This window comes from Candoia aspera, chromosome 6 (genome assembly GCF_035149785.1).
Source record: "Candoia aspera isolate rCanAsp1 chromosome 6, rCanAsp1.hap2, whole genome shotgun sequence".
NCBI classification, from domain to species: Eukaryota; Metazoa; Chordata; class Lepidosauria; order Squamata; family Boidae; genus Candoia; species Candoia aspera.
In genome coordinates this window covers 25,261,282-25,284,376 of record NC_086158.1, presented here as the reverse complement: position 1 = coordinate 25,284,376, position 23,095 = coordinate 25,261,282, and the positions used below count along the sequence as shown (strand labels likewise).

Sequence of the window (23,095 nt, the reverse complement as noted above, 5' to 3'; positions counted from 1 at the left end):
TAGAATTTATTTTATATATTTGAAAAAATGAAACTGAAGAACATGAAGACATTTATCTATCAAAAAAAAAAGCAGATTAAAAAAAGAAGACACTAAGCAGAATTTTTTTTCTTTCAAAGGCATTACATTTCCTTTTATGCAGTTTTTGTGGAAGCACCAAAATATTACATCATTTAACAGAAATAAATTGCACTTATAACATTATAATTTTATTTCATATATATATTTGTCTGAAAAAGCTCAGTGATTTATATGATGTTTGTTGATATGCAGTCCTGGAGAAAATCTATCTATGTGGTCGCTAAACATCGTCATCGATTTGATGGCACATATTCAGTCATAGATATGGAGCAAATAAGATCTATTTCTCATTCTGAAGTAAAGATAAAGGTAATGCTTGTAGAGATTCTGTGTTCTTAAATAATTGTAGTATCAGATTGCTATAATCATAACTAAGTGCCTCTTTTGCATAATTTGGGGCAAAATGATTTATAATAAATAACTGCCAGTGTTATTTAGTTTTTTCAGAATACAATAACCCCCCAAGTTTTTATATATATATATATATCCATATCCATATATATATATATATAAACTGCTTGATTGGTTTACATAAATAATCCAAGGAAGGAAGGCTTCTAAGTAATCCAGTAAACCAAGGGCCCAGGGTTCTCTGAGAAAAATCAGTTTTAAATATAAATATTAATTTAAAGATGCTTGAACAATTTTGCCTTTCTGAAGGGAAAAGGGAAGTGAGGGAGTTGATTATTAGGGTGTCTGGGAACTAGATCTTAACAGTCCAAAGATATAAAACTATTAATAGCAGTTCCTGTACTGAAGATTATGCAACAGCATTTTCTTTTTATGTCTATAGGATTTCTGAGTAATATATACTTATCACAACGGTCTCTCCTTTTTTGTATACTTTGCCCTCCCTCCCTCCCACCCTCCCAAAAGCTTTTCTTTTTCTTTTAGTACACAGAAATTTTCTTCACTGTCCAATTAATTTGTTCTCAGTGTGAATCAATATTTGTAGCTATGATATTTTTTAAAAAACTGCAGCAGTGATAATTTTGTAGCTGGTTGTTAGTATCATGGGGTAGGTGTGATTCCTGATTTCAGTAAAAACAAGAAGGTAGAATTTCTATTAGAAAAAAAACTTTTGCATCAGAGGGATACAAACTATGTTTGGCTAGGTTTCTTGTTTACCTACATCGTTGTCTCTTCATCGGTAGTTTCTCTGTTATGATCCCTTCTTGTTTTGATTACACATTTACGCAAATTATTTAGAAGAGACTTTCTAAATGATTTGCAGAGGGCAAAATAAATGAATGGGTCTAAGCATGCATTCAAGGAAGTTAACCACAAGGTGCCCTCTTTTATATAAAACAAAATATTCTGGGTTGAACACTGAAAAACATCTCTGGTTTGGCTCAAAGTATAAGGAATTCTAGCAAAATGGAAAGGAACAAAGCAAACAAAAAATACACCAATAATTATGAAAACCTTGATATTCACAGTCTTCTTGTTTGCCTTTCCCAAATGTCTTGTTCTTTTGTAGGAGTTGTACAGTTCCTGGGTTATGAGAATGTAGCATACAACAATGATAACAAAATTAATCCAGAAGATAAACTGGCAAATATATGTAACAATTTCATGCCACAGTAGTCCAAAGTAAGATTTCAGGTTAGCACATTTCTTCACATTCTCATATGTTGGCCTCTTGTCTGTCAGAATTATGTTTGGAAGGGAAAGAGAAAACATGACAACCCAGATAATCATGGACAAAATCTTAGTGGCTGATACTTTGTTAGTCCTTGATGACTTGAAAGGTTTGACAGTCTTCAAATATCGATCAATTGTTATAAGTCCCAAAAAAATAATGCTGAGGTACATGGTGAAGTAAAATATGACCTGAGTCACCTTGCAAACAAACCCTCTCAATTTCCAGGAAATTAGTTTTGCATCACTGAGAATTTTGAATGGAAATGTTAATACCATCAGGATGTCAGAAATCACTATGTTCTTGAGAAAGACAATGAAATTTGATTTGCTGGAGATTTGGAAAAAAACTCCCATGGCCAAGCCATTCATGATTATGCCAATAAAGAAAATAAAGGTGTATAACAAAGGAAAGATAACTTGATTCATCTTGCTGTCAGTGGTGCAGTTGCTGCTATTTCCAGGAGGGTTGTACTCTGGTCTCATGGTGGCTTTAATTGCTTTCTACCAAAACAAAATAAGCACATTAGTCGTAAATGCCAGCCATTTTAATTAATGCTTGAATCTAGTATTTTAAACCATCCCTATATACAAGTAACAGCATGAATAGCTTTTTTATTGAACTTGCAGTATGGAATGCTGTTTCAAAATTATGAACACCCTCATATGAGCAGAAGACCTTTCCTGAAAGGGGTGTCGTCCAAATGTTCTGGGGTGCAGCTGCCAGAAATGCCAGCCAGGACTTGGCCATGCTGGTTAAGAATTCTAGGAACTGAAAATCCAACCCTTATGGGAAGCATTAGTTTGGGCAATGCTTTGCTGGAAGTAATATGCTTGTTTATGAATCACAAAAGTACAAACTCAGGATGCTCTAATTAAATAATTTTGCAAATAAATAATTGGCAGTTTAGATTTGCAGCTCTGTAATCCAGAGAATCTGGATATAAGTATACCCTGTTTCAAGAACCCACATAATTGACATTCTAAATGAAAATTTTCACTCAGTTTTATTGATATAATGCTTCACTCAGAAAGTAATATTCCCACATAGAAGAATAGTATAATTAAATTGAGGGAAATGTCTGCATATTCAGAAAAATAAATTAAAGAAATTATGATTGCATTGTCAATGAACTCAAAGCACTTTTAATAGGAATCCTAGTCCTGTGTCTTCCTCATAAAAATAAAAATGAATAAAATAGAAAAAAAACACTTTTTCAGATCAAGTCAGACATTTTCCAGCTATTTTATGTATCTTAACCTTGATAGGCAAAGTTAATTAATGCTATTTACCTTTGAATCAATCATTCAGACCAGATTACCCAACTACCCTGCACCTAGGAAGAAAGAATTTTCTCTTAAGTTTTCAATCCTGAATAAAATATAACTGGAAGTGTCAAAGTATTTATAAGATTTATCTCCAATGTGAGCTTCATTCTTCACATGTTGCATTTATTTTAAGATATAATCAAGGAAAAATTTGCAAGCAATTATATGATTAATGTATACTTGTTTTAAGGAAGGTCAAAAGATAAGGAGCAGATATGTAGGCTAAGCACAGTTTTAAAATGGTGACATTGTATCAGAGAGAGCAAGTGTAACTGGGCACACATACAAACACATGTGAACACTTTTTTGGCAATTTATTTCAAACACTCATATTTAAGACATTGTTATATTTACATCTTAAATAAATTGCTGTTTGAAACATCAGCATTTTATATAACTTGTCAAAAATAAGTGGAAGTGAAAATTTGTTTACTTTTAGAAGTTATATAATCCTAGAGCGGACTGTTGTTGGATTTCAGTTTACAGCAGAATTTTCCACTGTAGCTAGGATTTTACTTTAAACATGACAGGATTACAGCAGAACAAAACAAAACACCAATTATCAAAGTATTTTAAAATATTAAAATATATGAATTGAAGTGTTTACCTCTGGCAATCATAACAGAATGGAAATGCAGATTAAAATTACAATTAAAAATATGAAGTTACCTTAAATACCTGTAGAAACCAGTATACCTGGACTTTCCTTCATTGGAAATTTATCTTTCCTGGAAACAAGGGTTTCTGATCTGCTTTCCTTTCTTTTTATTTAGGCTGGAGTGACTGCTTCAAAGTAAGGCTTATATAGTAAACTCCATCAGCAGAGATCTTTGACCCAAAACAGAAGTGGCAGAAGTGAATGAGTCAGAGCATACAAGAGGAAGTAAAGGGGCTTAGTTTTTAAGATGCTTTCTTCCTTTAAACAGCTGGAATATAATCAATCAGAAATCACGAGTTTCAATTATTCTACACTTACTACCCTGAAGGGTAATAGAAGATTTCATGATTAAGAAAATAATTTAAAAACATAGCCAATCTCATTATTTCATTAGACTCCACTAGAAGAGCCCTGGTATAAGCTAGTGGAGTCTGGCACTAATCTTCTGATGCAAATCAAATTAAACAATACTTCTGATAAACAACCAAAAATACTAGCCATAATATAATTTGTAGTAAATGTACTCTGCACTACTGACCATATTTGTTCCTTTTATCACAACACTATAATATTCTGCTATTATAGCTGTACAGAAAGCACACAGGAATAACAGCCCCGTGAGAATCCTCAGTGGGCAAGGGTTAGACTGGAGGTTCCCAGTGTGACACCCAGAATGCCAGTATGCCTGCAATTTGGCATTCACTATGCTGTACCCACATCTGAACATTTTACATTAGAGAAAAAAAGCAAAAATGGGAAACTCACATACAGCAAAACAAAGCACTATCCTTTGGAATTACTTTTATACAGGTATACTTAGGGCCCTAGATGGTCCCTGGAAAATTTATTCTATTATATGGCTTACAACTTCTTTCTTTTACTTCTTCTCTCTCCTCTCCTCGTCCCTTCCCCTTCCCTCTTGACTCCTGGTGACTTCCTGAGCAGCTTCACGCAGTTTTCTTGGCAAGATTTCGGAAGTGGCTTTCCATTGCTTTTTTCTATAGATTGAGATACAATGACTGGCCCAAAGTCCGAAGGGAGGACTAGGACCATCTTAACTACCAGACGACATTGTCTTTTGGCTTATAATTTAGCTATATTATAGTCTTAATTATTTTTAATGTGCATGAACTGAACATAAAGTTTTACTTATATGTATAGTAGTGATGGTGCTGGATTAGTACCTTTCCCCTGGCTATTTTCTGTTGATTTCCTGTTCTGTTGTGGTCTTCTATGTTGGTTAAAGCATCCTGAAGATTTAGGGAATGTTCTAAGGAAAACAAGGACATTGCTTATTTTTTTTTCTCATGCCAAAGTATTCAGTGGATCAGAGTCCTCCATCACTGAAGTAATAGCAAATCAAATACAACAGCTATTTTCAAGTAGTTAAGTATTTTCTTTGGGTTTGCCTTTGCCATTCTAGTGCCCTGGATGGTCCTCTACTTCCATAATTCCCAGTCAGCCAGTTCTTCTACTTAATTCAGTTCTTGATTCCTTTTGTTTATTTTCTGATTAAAAGGATGTATCATCAAGTCATGAATGTAATCAGCGCATGATACTTCTTTATGGAGTTGGCAAGGAACGTGAAGAGGCAAGGCATCAACTAAAGAAGATTACCAGAGATATCCTGAAAATCCTAAATAAGAAAAACACTTCTGAAATGAGTGGTAATTAACTAATTGTTGATGCTTATCTTGCAGTGCACAGAACAGCACAGTTGTGGGTTGAGAAAGGGAATCTTTATACAGTTTGCAAGTGTTTAATGATAATTATCTTTTTTTGAAAATAACTATTTTCAGACTGCTATGAAGCATAACATATAAGCGAATTAGAATTGGCTTGTAATTGTCTTTCATAACTAATTTAGAAAATGTAAGCATATACTGTATAAGGATAGGCTTTATAACAAGAATTTACTATCTCATCCTGAAGCCAAGTATATGAACTTTAAAAGATTATAAATTGTAAGGGATGTTTCTTTTTTAAAAGCTAAGATGGTTTTCCACGCCAGATTGCAAGCAATGTAATTTCACATTCTTTGCTCTGAAATAGACATAGAGGTAAATTTTTGTAAAATTTGTTTTTGAAATAGCATGTTACTATTATTTACTACAAAGCATATAAAATGTGAAAATATGTTTTAGGTGGTGATGAAGGTCCAAAAGTCAGGAAGAACAAGCAAGAGGCATTCCCAACTTTAGAAACTGTATTTACAAAACTTCAGCAGCTCTCATACTTTGACCAGCATCAAGTGACCAGTCAGGTACTTTTAAGTTGCTATCTCTGCAATTTCTGTGTATTGAAGTTTTGAGTGTAATATAAAATACATGCAGTATAAACTAGAAGTTGTGGAGAGGAAAAAAGTTCATCATAGGAAAAGGACTACTAAAGGAGTAGGACAGGGCAGGATTAATGAGTAGAAGATAAATTTGTGTGTGTTTCTGTGTGTATGGAAAGGATTCGGCTGTGAGGAGATGCTAGAAGGTAGATTTGAGGTGAGTGGGTAGTAAAAACAAAAAGAGAACATTCCACACTTAGTAACTAACTGCTTCTTATAAATTCTTTGGAATTACATTTTAACCTTTAGTTCATCTGGAATATTTCTAACTAAGGTCTATATCTATGATAGATTTAAACTCCATGATTTAAGTCATAGTTAATGGAGTTTCCCTATGTCATTTTAAATCACAGCTGCTACAGACTTAAGAGTCTTGATTCATGCTATAGTCATCACCAGAAAATTAGCCAGAGCCTGCATGTTTAACATTTGAGAGATCCCCCCAACTGCTCATGAATAGCTGTAGGTGCTTGCTTTGGTGCCAATCACAAAAGAAGAGACACAGCAGCACTGCAGGCTTGTTTCTGTAATACTTTTGTTGTGTTTCAACAGTAAGGCAGAGTATAAATCAGACATCCTCACCATGTTATTTTTGTTTCAGTGAGAGCTGTGTTATTTTCTCTTAGAAAGCTGGGGGGTGGGAGCAGTTAAGATGCATTCTATCTAAATCCGTTTTGTAATGTTGATGCAGATTAAAGAGTTTGGAACTCTTCTAGGGCTCAGCCAAGAAGAATGTCAGTGCTAGTACATTTTTGTCTCCTATGACAAAAGATGAAAACTGGAATTGTGCATTGACTGCAAATCTTAGCTTGAGGACAATTTGGCATATTGGAGGAAGAAGCTGCTTCAGACTGGAGTATGTCACTGCTTCACTTTGAGCTTCGTCTGAACTGAGATTCAGGTTTTCCACCAAATAGCATGAGAAAAACACATATGACTGCAACAGAGTTGGATAATTATGCAGGGATATTAGAAAATTACAAGGAATGGTGAATTCCTAGTTGCAGACAAAGAATGCAGGAGTTTTGGAGCTGACTACTTTAAATTCTGCTTGTTTTTTATAAAGTTAATTAATTAAACATTGCTTTGGGTGGACAGAATTAGGTAACATTTGCAGTTATGTTTGTCCCCCACAACAGGAATAAATTTCACACAAACAGGTAAAGAGAAAATAGAGTTCTTACAAATTTGGAAGTGATTAAGAAAGAATAATTCATCTTCCATATTTATTCATCAGCAATGTAATCTTTTCTGGGCTCAGGATCTAAATAGGGTTAGTACTTGGATGGGATGGTTCATACTTGAATGGGAGAACATCATGGAATTCAGGGCTGTGAACTAGACTCATCAATCAGTGGGAAACCACTCCCGTATCATACTAAGAAAATTGCACGGATGTGTCCATTTAATCACCAGGAGTTTTGCTTGATTTGAGGATTTACTTTAATGGAATAAAAAAGGTGACATTTGGCAAGTAAATTACCTATTTTCAGATACTTGTTTAGAATTATTTTGTTGCTTTGGGAAATAATTAAATGCTATTTCTTAGAATATGACTATTTTATATTCATCATTTAGAGAAGGTTTCTAAATATAAAATAACTGATTCTCACCTATAGCAAGCATTTTGATTTAGAGATACACTTTAAAATCTTCTCATGGTTTCCTTAGATCCTTCATACACTGCAGTGGATATTTATTTATTTGTTTACTTATTTACTTAAAGTACTTTTAGACTGCTTTTATCACAAAACTCCAGGCAGTGTTGCAAATATAAAAACAACCCATACAATAAAAGATCTTAGCTCACTATAACATAGAATAAAAGTCCCCCTGTCCAAAACCCATTAAAATATATAAAAATAGAAACAGCAGCAGCTGAGTCACCATTAACTTTTGAAAGATGTTTTCATGCCTTAATAAATGACAACAACAAAGGGGCCAAGCAAACCCCTGGGAGGAAGGTATACCAAAGTGTTGGGATTACTGCAGAGAAGGCCTAACTTCTGGTCTGTTCCTCTCTCCTCCCAATAAATTGTCAAGCAATATAGCTGCTGATAAAATGACTTCAAGACAATGAATGTGTGCATAACTGAACTTGCAAACCAATATCATGTTCAGTGCAGCATAATGCCCACAACTACAGTACATATTTATTCATGATGCATGCATGCCTTTGAGTCATTCTTGACTCCTGGTGACTGCCTAGAGAAGGCCCTGCAGTATTCTTTGCAACATTTTTTAGGTTTGCCATTGCCTTCTTCCTAGGGCAAAGAACAAGTGACTGGCCCAAGGTCACCCAGCTGGCTTTGCCCCTAAGGCAGGACTAGAACACACAATCTCCCAGTTTCCAGCCCAGTGCTTTTAACCACTACACCAAACTGGTTGTCATATGAATTATTTAGATAGTAGTATATGTTTCTATTGCCCATATAGTAATTCTGAGGAAATAACTCTTAAGTCATGGAGTTTCATACCTGGTCTGAAGAAGCTAGGAGCACAGTTCATTGTCTCATGTGGCATTACCTGGAAGTCATTTCACCAATAAACAGAAGCCATGAAAACCTACACTCTATAAATAAATTCCTTTTAACATGTCAGGTATCCACCTTTTTCTAGTGCTTCAAAACATCAAATCACTCATGAAGCCTCATCTTCAGGTTCAGTCTCTTTGTAGAGATTCAGTTTCACCTTAGGCTACAATTTTGGTCTGAACCAAATTAATTTCTCTCTAACTTTATATCCCCACCCCCACCCCTTACTGTTACATGAATGAATGCTTGCTAATTCTTTGCTGTACTGGTTCCCATAATGCTTTACTTTGCTAATGGGTCTGTTTGTTTTTAAACAGATCTCCAACAATGTTCTGGAGCAGATTACTAGTTTTGCATCAGGAACATCATACCATCTTCCACTAGCTCATCACATAGAATTTATCTTTGATCTAATGGAACCTGCTTTAAATATTAATGGACTTATTGACTTTGCTGTTCAGGTACCTGAATGAAATTTATATATACATATTTATTTAAATTATTTTATTCCATCTTTAAGAATAAGTCCTTGTAAGAGAACTAAACAATTATTTAAAACAATACTTTCAAGAATGGGACAGAGACTTGATAAGTTCCCCTCATTCCATTTATTACTATAGAAGTGTCCCACTACTGCTGTGTTCCTAGCCAGTTTTTATGGAATAAATGCTAGTAAATGCTAGTGTAGTTCACTTCATGATCAGTGGAATTTTATTCTGCATTGTCCACATTAGCATCTTGGAAATAATTAAATGTTACAAGATGGAAGAAAAGAATTCATACCAAACTCAGCTGGTCAGCTTCAGAATTTACAGTGCTAGGCGCCCGTGTCCATGGAGAGGGAGTGGGATCCAAAAAGGCAAGATGGCAGTTGCAGCAGCATGATTAAAGCCCTTCCACTTTGCATGTTCATGTAACATCAACCCACATACAAATGTGATGGGCTCTTTTTGCCCCTTCCTGTGGATGCCAGTGATATTGTGATAGTGACTTTAGCAATAAATTAGTAAATTGCCAGTGTGCATGCATCCCAGTGGCATGATAACTTATTTCCATTCTCAGCTGAAATAAGGCAAAGAATCTAGTGCCTTTGAAATGGCTTTGTCTCTTGAACCAGGAAGCTTCATAGTATTTAGAATAACAATTACAATAATACACTCTATCCAACTCCAGTAATACAATTTCTGATGTTAAAGAAAACTCCAGAATTTGTTCTTGAGAGTTGACATATTTCATATTCAGTTCACTTTTGTATACTTTAATAACTGGAAAATCTGTTCTTTGAAAGAGAAGACATAGAACTTTTTTTCCACATATAGAACTTGTATATGGAGAGAAAAGTCAAAGGCTTCTCAGATGAGGGAAGATCCTTGTGGATTAGTGATTTGCCTGAAGGGTATTTATATTTCCGTCCAAAAACTATCATACTTTTAATGCTTCTCTTTGAGTAAGGAGGGATTGAAGCACTGTAAGGGCATTTATACATCACAGGAAGCCAGAATTATGGTCTTCTAATATATGAGCAATGCGTATCAATGCAGGAGTGTAAGATCAGTGTGATGATGCTTTCTAACTCCATGTGCTCATGGGAACATCTCGAACAGACAATAATATGGATCCATAAAAATCCATGTTATATGAATGGCTGCAGCTGTGGTTTGTTGAACATGTCATTCAGATCAAGAATTAAGTCTTCTTTGTTCTTGGTTCAGGTGATATTCTAAATAAACTATGGATGCAACTATATGTAATAGGTTTGCTCCATTCTTTAAAGAAGGCCAGGACACTTCCTTTAGTGGATTGATCAAATCAATGTGCACTAGGGCTCTTTGATTAGGAAGCCAGAATTTTAGCTATGTGAAAACACTCTATATCTGCTTAAATAGTTAAACAACAAGAACAAACTACTACAACACAGCTCTGTGGCGTTTAGATTTAGAGAGGAATCCTAAAGTGATATTTAACCTTTTATTTTAGCTGCTGAATGAGCTGAGTGTGGTGGAAGCTGAACTACTGCTGAAGTCATCCGGCCTGGCAGGAAGTTATACAACTGGACTGTGTGTTTGCATTGTAGCTGTGCTAAGGCATTATCATGCCTGCCTCATTTTGAATCCAGATCAAACCGCTCAGGTTTTTGAAGGGTTTGTAGTGGTAATGTTTTTCAAAGACTACTTAGTTTTCTAATTAGTATGCTCAGTTTGTAAATAGCATACAATGTTATTAGAGAGCTCTATGGGAAATTGAACACCTTAGTGTAATTAGAAATGCAAAATCTTATTATAATTAGAAATGCACATATTCATTATTTCCCCAAACTAATAGATTTGAAAGTGCCTGAAACAGCTTTATCTCTCAGCTAATGGCCTTTTTCAAGATAGAAAGTGATCTGGGAAAGAAAGTCTGAATTCTAATCATGTTTACAATGTGTTGAGCACAATACATTTCTTCATATATGAATTCTTGATTATATATATTTGAATTCTATTTTTATTTATTCTATAAATGTTATTTTTATTACTTTATTACCCTTAGAAATATAAACATATACAGATATTCAGTTTCTTTCTATAACCAGATTAGTGTTAACTAAATCTATTGAAGTGGTCTTGTGCATTATAGTTTTGTGAAGTTGATTGACTTGAATATCAGCTATCATTGTTTAGAGAGTGTCAAAATTGACACATTAATGTTAGTAATATAGGCATGTCCGTAATATAGTTAGGGTAGGGATGTACAACCGTTTTTGGGGCAGTGCTGTATCTAGCCTTAGAGTGGACTTCTAGGGAGCCAGGATAAATCTAAAGTTGAATTAAATAAGGAAATAATTATATACAGTCAATTTTATTACTTCCTGTGCACTTGATAATTTTCCACCACATTTAGAACTATAATTTTCTGGCAACTTTTGGACAGGTCACATATAGCTCAGGGTACTTAAGTAGTAGATCCTTCATCTGGTTTGTACACCAATGTACAATATATATATTGTGGTAGTTAGATTAAGGAGGTTATTGTTTTATAGAATTAAATACAAATAACGTTACTCTTTGTCTTGGAAACTCAGAGCAGGAGTATAAGACCACATAATTCAATTCTACAGTTCTAAACCACGGGAAAGGACAGTACTGCGACTTACTTCTAATTTTTAATAATGTACTTATCTTCCTATAGATTATGTGGTGTGGTCAAACATGTAGTCAATCCATCAGAATGCTCATCTCCTGAAAGATGTATTTTAGCCTATCTGTATGATCTCTATGGGTCCTGTAGCCATCTCAGAAGCAAATTTGGAGACCTTTTCAGGTTAGTAGTAATAACGTCTACTTTGCTTTATATTTGAACTAAACACCATGTGATAATCCTTCAGTAGTCTGATATCTCTCAGATGTATCGAGTCTACAACTCCCAGAATTGGAATTAGTAAAATCAATCCTGACACATCTGAATGATATGTATATAAACGTTAATTTGGATGTGGATGATTTCATTACATAGACATTTCCATATGAAACTTTCTATGCATTTTCAGTGTCTATTATAGACATTTTTGTATATATTTTACCCAGTCTTTGCTAAGATATTTTTATATGCAAACTTTTTCCTAATGTCTCTATTTTGTATGCACATTCTGCTTATACAGATTTAAAAAAAAAATGAGTTATAAAAATCAAGGAAGGCAGAAAGTGTCCATATCTGTATATGACTTCTTTTTATTTTTATTTTATTTTATTTTATTTATTAAATTTTTATCACCGTCAATCTCCCCCCTGAGGGACTCTGGGCGCTTTACGTTTGGTTCAGTAATAGTAAATTGAGTAAATTCATATTAAACTATGAACTGAGCAAATTTATCCTAATTCCTTAATAGCTTTTAATCATACTTCCCTTCTGAAGTGATACACTGTTACCTGCTTTACCGTCTGTTCTTACAAACCAGTTGTAGCTGATCGCATAGTATTATGACTGATTCCAGTTAATATTTTTGCTCAAGCTTTTTCTCTTTTCTAATAGTTTCATGTATAGGAAAGATTTCTCCAAGATGTTTAGCTGTCCTAATATTAATAATGTACAGCTGACCTCTTCAGCAAAGGATCGTTATCTTGTCGTGGTGCTGGAACTTGAGCACCTCAATGATGCCATGAGCTAAACCGTGAAGGGCCACCCAAGACGGGAAGGTCATGACAGAGAGGCCAGACTAAATGCAATCCCTGGGGAAGGTAATGGCAACCCACCCCAGTATTCTTGCCATGAAAACTAAATGGATCTGTACAACCAGAGATATGTCGGTATACCATCGGAAGATGAGACCCCCAGGTCAGAAGATGGTCAAAATGCTACTGGGGAGGAACAGAGGATGAGTTCAACTAGCCCCAGACGTGATGACGCAGCTAGCTCAAAGCCAAAAGGACGGCTAGCGGCTGACGGTGCTGGTGGTGAACGGCGAATCCGATGTTCTAAGGATCAACACACCATTGGAACCTGGAATGTAAGATCTATGAGCCAGGGCAAATTGGATGTGGTTATTGGTAAGATGTCAAGATTAAAGATAGACATTTTGGGCGTCAGTGAACCGAAATGGACTGGAATGGGCCACTTCACATCAAATGACCACCAGATCTACTACTGTGGACCACAGAAGAAATGGAGTAGCCTTCATAATGAATAGTAAAGTGGCTAAAGCAGTGCTTGGATACAATCCAAAAAACGATAGAATGATCTCAATTCAAATTCAGGGCAAGCCATCTAACATCACAGTGATCCAAAGATACGCCCCAACCACAGATGCTGAAGAAGCTGAAGTAGAGCAGTTCTATGAGGATCTGCAGCACCTACTGGACAACACGCCTAAAAAAAGATGTTATTTTCATCACGGGAGACTGGAATGCTAAGGTGAGCAGTCAAACGATACCTGGAATTACAGGTAAGCATGGCCTGGGAGAACAAAACAAAGCAGGACATAGGCTGATAGAATTTTGCCAAGACAACTCACTCTGCATAACAAACACTCTCTTCCAACAACCTAAGAGACGGCTTTATACATGGACTTCCTCAGATGGACAACACCAAAATCAGATTGACTACATCCTTTGCAGCCAAAGGTGGCGGACCTCTATACAGTCGGTAAAAACAAGACCTGGAGCTGACTGTAGTTCCGATCACGAACGTCTTATTGCACAATTTAGGATCAGACTAAAGAGATTAGGGAAGACCCACAGATCAGCTAGATATGAGCTCACTAATATTCCTAAGGAATCTGCAGTGGAGGTGAAGAATAGATTTAAGGGACTGGACTTAGTAGATAGGGTCCCGGAAGACCCCTGGACAGACGTTTGCAACATTGTTCAGGAGGTGGCAACAAAATACATCCCAAAGAAAGAGAAAACCAAGAAGGCAAAATGGCTGTCTGCTGAGACACTAGAAGTAGCCCAAGAAAGAAGGAAAGCAAAAGGCAACAGTGATAGGGGGAGATATGCCCAATTAAATGCAAAATTCCAGAGGTTAGCCAGAAGAGATAAGGAATTATTTTTAAACAAGCAATGCATGGAAGTGGAAGAAGACAATAGAATAGGAAGGACAAGAGACCTCTTCCAGAAAATTAGAAACATCAGGGGTAAATTCCAGGCAAAAATGGGTATGATCAAAAACAAGGAGGCAAGGACCTAACAGAAGAAGAAGAGATCAAGAAAAGGTGGCAAGAATAAACGGAAGACCTGTATAGGAAGGATAACAATATCGGGGATAGCTTTGATGGTGTGGTCAGTGAGCTAGAGCCAGACATCCTGAAGAGTGAGGTTGAATGGCCCTTAAGAAGCATCGCTAATAACAAGGCAGCAGGAGGCAACAGCATCCCAGCAGAACTGTTCAAAATCTTGCAAGATGATGCTGTCAAGGTAATACATGCTATATGCCAGCAAATTTGGAAAACACAAGAATGGCCATCAGACTGGAAAAAATCAACTTATATCCCCATACCAAAAAAGGGAAACACGAAAGAATGTTCAAACTATTGAACAGTGGCACTCATTTCACATGCCAGTAAGGTAATGCTCAAGATCCTGCAAGGTAGACTTCAGCAATTCATGGAGCGAGTATTGCCAGATGTACAAGCTGGGTTTAGAAAAGGCAGAGGAACTAGGGACCAAATTGCCAATACCCGCTGGATAATGGAAAAAGCCAGGGAGTTTCAGAAAAACATCTATTTCTGTTTTATTGACTATTCTAAAGCCTTTGACTGTGTGGACCATAACAAACTGTGGCAAGTTCTTAGCGGTATGGGGATACCAAGTCATCTTGTCTGCCTCCTGAAGAATCTGTATAACGACCAAGTAGCAACAGTAAGAACAGACCACGGAACAACGGACTGGTTTAAGATTGGGAAAGGAGTATGGCAGGGCTGTATACTCTCACCCTACCTATTCAACTTGTACGCAGAACACATCATGCGACAAGCTGGCCTTGAGGAATCCAAGGCTGGAGTTAAAATCACTGGAAGAAACATTAACAATCTCCGATATGCAGATGATACCACTTTGATGGCTGAAAGCGAAGAGGAACTGAGGAGCCTTATGATGAAGGGGAAAGAAGAAAGTGCAAAAGCTGGCTTGCAGCTAAACCTCAAAAAAAACAAGATTATGGCAACCGGCTTGATTGATAACTGGCAAATAGGGGGAGAAAATGTAGAAGCAGTGAAAGACTTTGTATTTCTAGGTGCGAAGATTACTGCAGATGCTGACTGCAGTCAGGAAATCAGAAGACGCTTAATCCTTGGGAGAAGAGCAATGACAAATCTCGATCAAATAGTTAAGAGCAGAGACATCACACTGACAACAAAGGTCTGCATAGTTAAAGCAATGGTGTTTCCCATAGTAACATATGGCTGCAAGAGCTGGACTATAAGGAAGGCTGAGAAAAGGAAGATAGATGCCTTTGAACTGTGGTGTTGGAGGAAAATTCTGAGAGTGCCTTGGACTGCAAGAAGATCAAACCCATCCATTCTTGGGTTTTTTGGCTTTGTCTCTGTTGACTACTCTAACATTAGTCATTCTTACTTTTTGAAGGTAACTCTAGACTGAAGTTACCTCAATCTTACTGACTTTAATTGACATTAATTAAATTATTAATCTAATTAGTTAATTTAATTACATTAATTTACATAGCTTTATTTCCATTAACTGATTTGACTTAATTATAAGAATTCTGGTTATTCTGCTCTGAGGCTTTAATTCCCCGTGAAAGTAGTTTTTTAAAAAATCCCACAGTATATCTTAAGCCGAAGTGAGCAGTTATATTATAATTGCTGTATCACAGAGGTTAGCTTTTCCAATAATCCTATGATTTACAGTACAAAGTAAAAATTTTAAGGTAACATTTTTAATGTAGAATTTTATGATCTAACAAAACCTTTTCAAATTTAGTTCTTACCTCTGTTTTATTTGAAGCATGTGCAACTTCTGTACAAGTCACAAGTTAAAGTTCTGTGACTTCCTATTTATTGTTCATTTTGACTGAACTTCCTTTTAAAAAAAGTTTCATTTTGGAAATGAGTTATATCATCTACTCTTTCTGAAGCTTCTGGTCATAAGATGAAAAGCCAAGCATGATCCAATGGTGCCTGGGTTGTTGGGTTTAATAATACTTCTGCAAATCTCTTACACCTCCACTATGGACAGGTCGCTTAAAGGAAACTTAGAAGTGTTTCCTAAAAGCTTGCATGTATTGAGAAAGCAAGTGCTGACTTTCTCCTACTACCTTAAAAAAAAGCATTTGAAAAAATAAAAGGTGTGGACACTATTCAGTATGGGTCTTTTGACTACTTCCACTTGCGATAGTCCTTATTATTCTGAAGGGACAAGATATATTTTATTTAGGGCAGAATTGATTCTGAGAACTAATACTAGCTTCAGAGTCAAAGTCAACACTATAATCCTAAATTGTTTGTTGCATGAAATGGAATTAAATGTTCTTGTCCCAAGTTTCTATATAACTTGGCAAATATTTCCTGCCTTTATCTGTCCACCATTATTACCCTGCCATCAGTGGTACCACCTACACTCTGCTATGTAGAATAAACCAGCTCTGAAATTTAATTAATGTACAATGGTGATTCTTTGATCTTGCCTGTTCTTTTCATTTGGTTTTGCTTTGTAAGTTACAGGAATTGAAACAAATGCAATACATGTTAGTGCACCCCCCCAAAAAAAAATTATGATGAAAAGCAAATGAGAATTGCTATGAGTATGTTGAAAAGACTACAGGTATTGTTAGAGCTGGAGAAAAGTTAAAGTATCAATACAGTTTGCATATGGAATAGCTGTGTGACTTCTTTAACGTATGTGTAAAGAATGCATCTGTACCTGACAATTAAAAGAATGCCGTTATTGTACATCAGAATTTTGCTCTTTGTCAGTTTATTGATATATGATGAATGTGAAAAAGATTTATGTGCTTGTGGATTTAGAGAAAGTGTATGGTAATATAAATATGTTTGAATTGTGGAATGTTTTGTTCAGTTATGAAGGTTGGTTGATGGAAGTGAAAACAGCAATATATAATAGAAGTAATACGTTTCTGAGAATAAAAGGCAATATATGAAGGTATATATATATATACATGGTAAGATTCAGCTGGATTTATTTTTCCTTGTCTTATCTTGTACCTTTAATTTCTTTGTCTTACTACTACTTATTCCTCTTCTGTGCTCTGCTTAATGGTAGTAATCCCAAAAGTGAATCATGTATTTGGTATGTCTATATGCCTGTACATATGGCTCAAGCTTGATCACCCTTTCTGGTGATCAAGAAACTTTCTCTGTCCCAATACAGGAGATTTGGTATACCTGTTCCAAATGATTAACGTTTTAAAGTCTCCTTCTTTGCATTTCTGCCATGTATCAGACTGCTGTGAGAGTTATTTTATGCATGGTATACATAGAGTGATGGATGTTTCCTTCTTAGTTCTGGAATTAGAATCTCGTATAGATTTATACCATTACTGAACCAATACCTCTCGTGTGGTCTTTAGAATCATACCACTGATGTTTTGAAATCACAGAAACTCTTAATCTGCCTGCTTTCATAAAATGTGTTGTAGACCAGGGTGGAAAAAAAGAGAACATTGGTATGTGTTTATAAGCATTGGAATAATGTCACCCCATTTGGAATGCACTTTGAATCATACAGCTGCATTCAGAATAAACACTTAACCAAGAATATTTCTGGAATTGCCAGATGTTAAGTAGGATCTTTAAAAGACTCCAAGCAGTACCAGGGGTTGAATGTTCATTTGAGATGCTTTCTCTTACTAGTTAGAGTATATTGTTAATGCTGATGTGGCTCCCTCAGTAGTATTTGCCTTGTAGAAATCTCCACTCTCCTTCCAAAATTCTGCAGCAAGATTTATTATTATTTATTTATTTACTAAATTTATATGGCCGCCCAACTCACACAAAGTGACTCTGGGTGGCTTACAAAATTAAAATTAAGATTTTGCCTGCATTTGCTGCCCCTCTTATTTCTAGTATGGCAATGTCCAAGAAGTTTCTCAAAGATGATACAAGATACATAGACACTTCATGCATGGAATCATGCCCCAGCCATGTAGTTATACAATCCTTTGCCACTTGATTTAGGTACATTAGCTATGGATTTATTCCTGAATTAGGAACACTGGGTCTTTTGTACTTTTTTTCCCGCTGCTTTTGAGCTTGCCATTCATAATTCTTTTCTGCATGTGCCTTTGTTGTGCTGAAACATCTTAAACCCACTCTTAAGAATTGCCCATGATTTATTTGGTTCTGAGACCCATTCTTTGTTATTCTTTTTTAGTAGACAATAAACTGCAGATTGGAAGATTGATCATGCTGTTTCTGCTGGTTTAGCTGTGTATTTTCTTATATCTTTGAGAACTGGAGTTTCAATTCTTCTTAGTTATTTTATATATACAGTGCTTTAACAGCAAGTGTTGCAAAGTGAATTGTACAAAGTTCTGATTAGCTATATAACTTTTGTTTGTATGAAATTGTTGTTTTCCTTGCTTAATTCCTTCTTTTCCCTTTCTTTTTTTAGTAGTGCCTGTTCAAAGGTAAAACAGACTATATATAGCAATGTTCAACCTTCAAATTCCAATTTGTTGTGGGATCCTGAATTCATGTTGGATTTTATTGAGAATCCCTCCATTCACAGCCTCAAATATTCAATGTTGGGCAAGATTCTGAGTGACAATGCACCTAGTCGCTATAGCTTTGTGTGTAATGCACTAATGAATGTCTGCATGGGCCATCAAGATGCAGGCAGGTAAGGCTACTTTGCAAACATAAAGCTTCTTGTTTAAGCAAATTTCACAAGCACTGTACCCACAGGGGTCTGCACTGGGATCAAAACAGGCAAGATAGTAGATAGAGCTCTGCAAAGCTAGACCTGCTTCTTTTGTTCATTTGTCATTGCCCTTGAGTGCACAAGAAGTGGACCATGCATCAGGACACCGAGTCTGACATCTTGATCTTTTTGATCCCCTTCCCCACTGTTGGATACTGATGATTAGTCTCTTACCAGCAGGCTTTCCTGCCTTCCCTAATCTCTGTACTTCTTATAAGACATGCTGACAATACTTCCTACAAAAAGATAGCAAGAACAAAATTGTGCATGAATAATTCTGGCATAAAAATTCAATTCTATAAATTTTATTTCAAGGATTAAAAAAAATTGATGAAAGCAAATTGGTTGGGCTAAGAGATTGCAACTGGTTGGCTGGACTGTCTGCAGGGTTTGGCAATTGGAGGCACCGTGCTATGGTGGTTCTCTCCTTTCTCAGAGGCTGAGTCCAGTCAGTGTTGACAGTGGAGGGGGGACAGGTCATGCCCTTGGCCCCTGTAATGGTCTGTGGGAATGATCTTGGGAGACAGGAGGAAGAGCTGCAGCCTAGACAACCATCATGCAAAAGGTATATCAGCCCACAGAAGGAAAAGGGGCATGGGAAGTGTCCCAGAAGGGACCCTTCCTAGTTCTCTGGAAAGTAAAAGTAAAGGAGGGAGAAGTGCTTTCAGGCTTGCAATATTCTGTTAACTGTAACCTTACAATAAATGTAGTGTTAGTACTCATGGTTTTCTGGACCACCTTAAAGGGCTGACAGCCCCTCACTTCTTGGGTGCCCCAGGGCTCTGTCCCCTTCTGTTTAACAACTACATGAAACCATTCGGTGAGGCCATCAGTCAGTTTGGGGTCTGGTATCATTGATATGTGGATGTACATCTCAACTCCAGGCCACCCAAGTGATGCTGTCCCACTGTCAGGGTAATGCAGGTCTGAATGGACAGGAACAGACTCAGGCTCAATCCTGCTGAGGTCAAGTTGCTGTGGATTTTTGGGTTCCCTGGATCTGGGGACTTTCCATCTTTATTCTTGGGTGGGATTCCCTTTCCCCGTTCAACACTGTTGCACGATCTGGGGATTGTCTTGGACTCACAGCTTCTGCTCAAATGACAAGGGACATCTGTAGCCAAGAGGGCCTTTGCACAGCTTCATCTGGTATGCCAGTTGTGCCTATTCCTGGAACAGTAGGCCATTCAGACAATTACTCATGCCCTAGTCACCTCATAGTTAGACTGTTGCAATGCACTGTAATGGGGCTGCCCTTGAGGACCACTTAGAAGGTGCAACTGGTCCAGAATGCAGCAGTGCAGGCAGTGTTGGTCATGCCTCGGGATACCCATGTGACATAACTTCTCTCAAGCTGAACTGGTTGCCAGTAGGCTTTCCAGTACAATTAAGGGTGCTGGTTATCACCTATAAAGCCCTTCATAGCATAGGCCCAGGATATCTCCCATGGTCTCTGCCCATTTGATACACATTGGGTCCCCTGAATTAAATGATGCCATCTATTGGAACCCAGGAGGTATGACTTTTCTGTCATGGTGTCTGCCTTCTGGATTGATATTCCCCTTGAAAGTTGTTCATATCACACTGATGATTATGTTGCACAAGTCTTTAAAAATCTGGCTCTTCTCCTAGGCCTTGGAGTAGGGCATCTGTGAAGCCCTGGGTGGTTGGTTTTGCAGTTTGTCCCGATGATTAGGTTCTTTTTATTGTTTTCCTATTTTAAATGTAAGCTGCCCAGAGTCATTCTGAGGTCAGGTGGGTTCTAAATCTACCAAATAAATAAATAATAGTTTTGACATTCCTTCCTCCAAATTCTGAATTTTGGCATCATGCTACTTCTACAGTATCATATAATGGTGCACATGCTTTTTCCTACACAGATATCTCTTTGAAGGATAATCATGCATGAAGAGTGTCCCTGACAATCTAAAACTTTCAGACAATTGCAATTATTGGCAATTCAATGAACAGAGATATAATATGCAATTTTAAAGATTTTTTTTATTGAATATTCTTCTTTGTTCAAAGCAAGTAATTAAAATATAATCGTTGCTACCCAGAGTCACTCTTTTGTGAGGTGGGCAGCTATACAAATATGATAAATAAATAAATAATATTTTAAGAAGACTTTTTTTACAGCTTATACCCAGAACTAATTTAAACTCCATATATTTTACCTCCACCCAAGGAGCCATTGTTTAAAAAAAACAGAGTCATTTTTCTCTTGTCCTTCACTTCATCTTTATTTTCTCTAAATATATTAATAAAAAGAAAATGCTGTCAGTTGCAGACCACTGGACACATCAGATATTTGACTGCCCTGAAACTTACCTTTTCCTTTCTGTTAGCATGATTTTTAAAATTTATTTTTGTCTTCTAGAATTAATGATATTGCCAACTTGTGTGCAGAGTTAACTGCTTGCTGTACAGTGCTAAGTTCAGAATGGTTAGGGGTTTTGAAAGCCCTTTGCTGTTCCTCAAATCATGTCTGGGGATTTAATGATCTTCTCTGCAGTGTGGATGTAAGTGCAAAAGATGCAGTTAAAAAGATAAGTCTGATTTTTATTTTGCATGGTGAATATTTGTAGCTTTCTTGTATAATAAAAAAGGCAGATAATTCTTTTACATTATGCTTCTTACACATAATAACAATATTATTTGTTAATTTACATGAGACATTCCTGCATGTTTTTGTCTCAGTCCGTTAGTTTCTACTTACTCATGTCAGAGTAATACACTAGACTTCCAATGATTCATGCAGGCATTGAAAAGACTCAGAGTAGAAGCGGTATAGCACCAAATTCCAGCCCCGTTTGTAAAGTTGTATTTAAGAAATGGAGAAATATTGTTACTTTTTCACAATAAAGGAGATGAACTGCAAAGCAGAAAAAGTGAGGCAAATCATAGGTGGAAGTATAAATCTGTTGCTTCTTCAAGAACTGATTCCATAAGATTCCAAAAAGATAAAAAAAGAACTGCCTCTCTGTGCTATCTTAATAAATCAAGCCTTTGTACATATCAAAGACTTTGTATAGGGAATAAACTTTGTAAATGCGCAGACTATGGAGACAAGCTTACTGTAGACCAAATAGTTCATATTTGAGTATGAAACGATGGAATATGAAGTATCTTATGATACATCAAAGAATTCATATAGGATAGGAAATGTATAATTGTTCCATGTGTAAAAGAAGCTTCAGTCTTAAGAAAAAATGTCCTGATCATCAAAGAACCTACGTGATAGGAGAACCCTATGAGTTCAAGTAATACTAGGAAGAAATGTAGATGGAACTCCTGTCTACATGCCAAAGAATTAAAGCTCGGAAGACAAGGTATCAATGATGTGGCTAGAGCTTTTCTCACTAAACAATATTCTAAATCAGTAAAGAATCTACTAGGATGGGAGGGACTTAAAAACTTCAGTGTAAAAAAAAACTCATTTAAGGAAGACCAATGATGATTAGTGATTTTAGTAACCTTTGGTGGATTTTAATCTTTGCTGCTCTGTTTTTAAATATTTTGTGATGCTTTGGTCTGTTATTGCATTTTTATTACTATATTTTAAACCAGCCTTTCTCAACCTTTTGACCCTGAAGGAACCCTTGAAATATTTCTCAGGCCTTGGGGAAGCCCTGTACGTTCAGGCTCAGGCCAGAAGTTACACAATTACTATATTCATTTAATGTGTAGGCCTATATATACTGTATGCATTAACAGTGTTCTTAAATTAAAAATAAAAAATGAAAGTTACCTCTTTCATGTATAGTTGCCTGAATTTGAAATAATTTTTTAAAATAAATCATGATCTCCCAGGGAACCCCTAGTGACTTCTCATGGAACCCTAGGGTTCCATGGAGCCCTGGTTCAGAAACCTGGTTTTAAATAATGTCTCTATCCTGTGTTTCTTTGTTAGGCATTTGTATTATTTAGACAGATGAGATAGGAATATGTTAACAGTAAATATCCAGTGGGTCCCTATTCGACACATATAGTTGCTATAATTATTTTGGGTTTGTTGATGGTCCCTTTCTTTGGCTAAGTTTAGGGACAGCAAATAACTCATATCCTTTACTGTAAAGCATGCTCCTTTAATTTTATGATCCAGCCCACTGCTACAAACCCTAGGCAGGCAAGTGTTGAA

General features: G+C 36.3%; 2 protein-coding genes across 2 annotated transcripts in view; one reads left to right on the top strand and one right to left on the bottom strand.

Moving 5' to 3' along the window:
- The window catches only part of MED12L (mediator complex subunit 12L), a 200,078-nt gene that overhangs the window by 130,665 nt on the left and 46,318 nt on the right, over positions 1-23,095 (top strand). Inside the window, exons 16-22 of the mRNA XM_063306563.1 lie at positions 5,229-5,376; positions 5,854-5,972; positions 8,899-9,042; positions 10,559-10,722; positions 11,753-11,884; positions 18,646-18,873; positions 21,335-21,476. Coding sequence (XP_063162633.1) covers positions 5,229-5,376; positions 5,854-5,972; positions 8,899-9,042; positions 10,559-10,722; positions 11,753-11,884; positions 18,646-18,873; positions 21,335-21,476 — 1,077 coding nt within the window. The remainder of the gene's footprint in view (positions 1-5,228; positions 5,377-5,853; positions 5,973-8,898; positions 9,043-10,558; positions 10,723-11,752; positions 11,885-18,645; positions 18,874-21,334; positions 21,477-23,095) is intronic.
- On the bottom strand, positions 934-5,123 carry P2RY12 (purinergic receptor P2Y12). Its single transcript, XM_063306568.1, has 3 exons — positions 4,894-5,123; positions 3,721-3,977; positions 934-2,226 (listed from the first exon to the last, which is right to left on the bottom strand). The coding sequence occupies exon 3, from the start codon at positions 2,206-2,208 to the stop codon at positions 1,210-1,212; it is 999 nt and encodes a 332-aa protein (XP_063162638.1). The 5' UTR covers positions 2,209-2,226; positions 3,721-3,977; positions 4,894-5,123; the 3' UTR covers positions 934-1,209.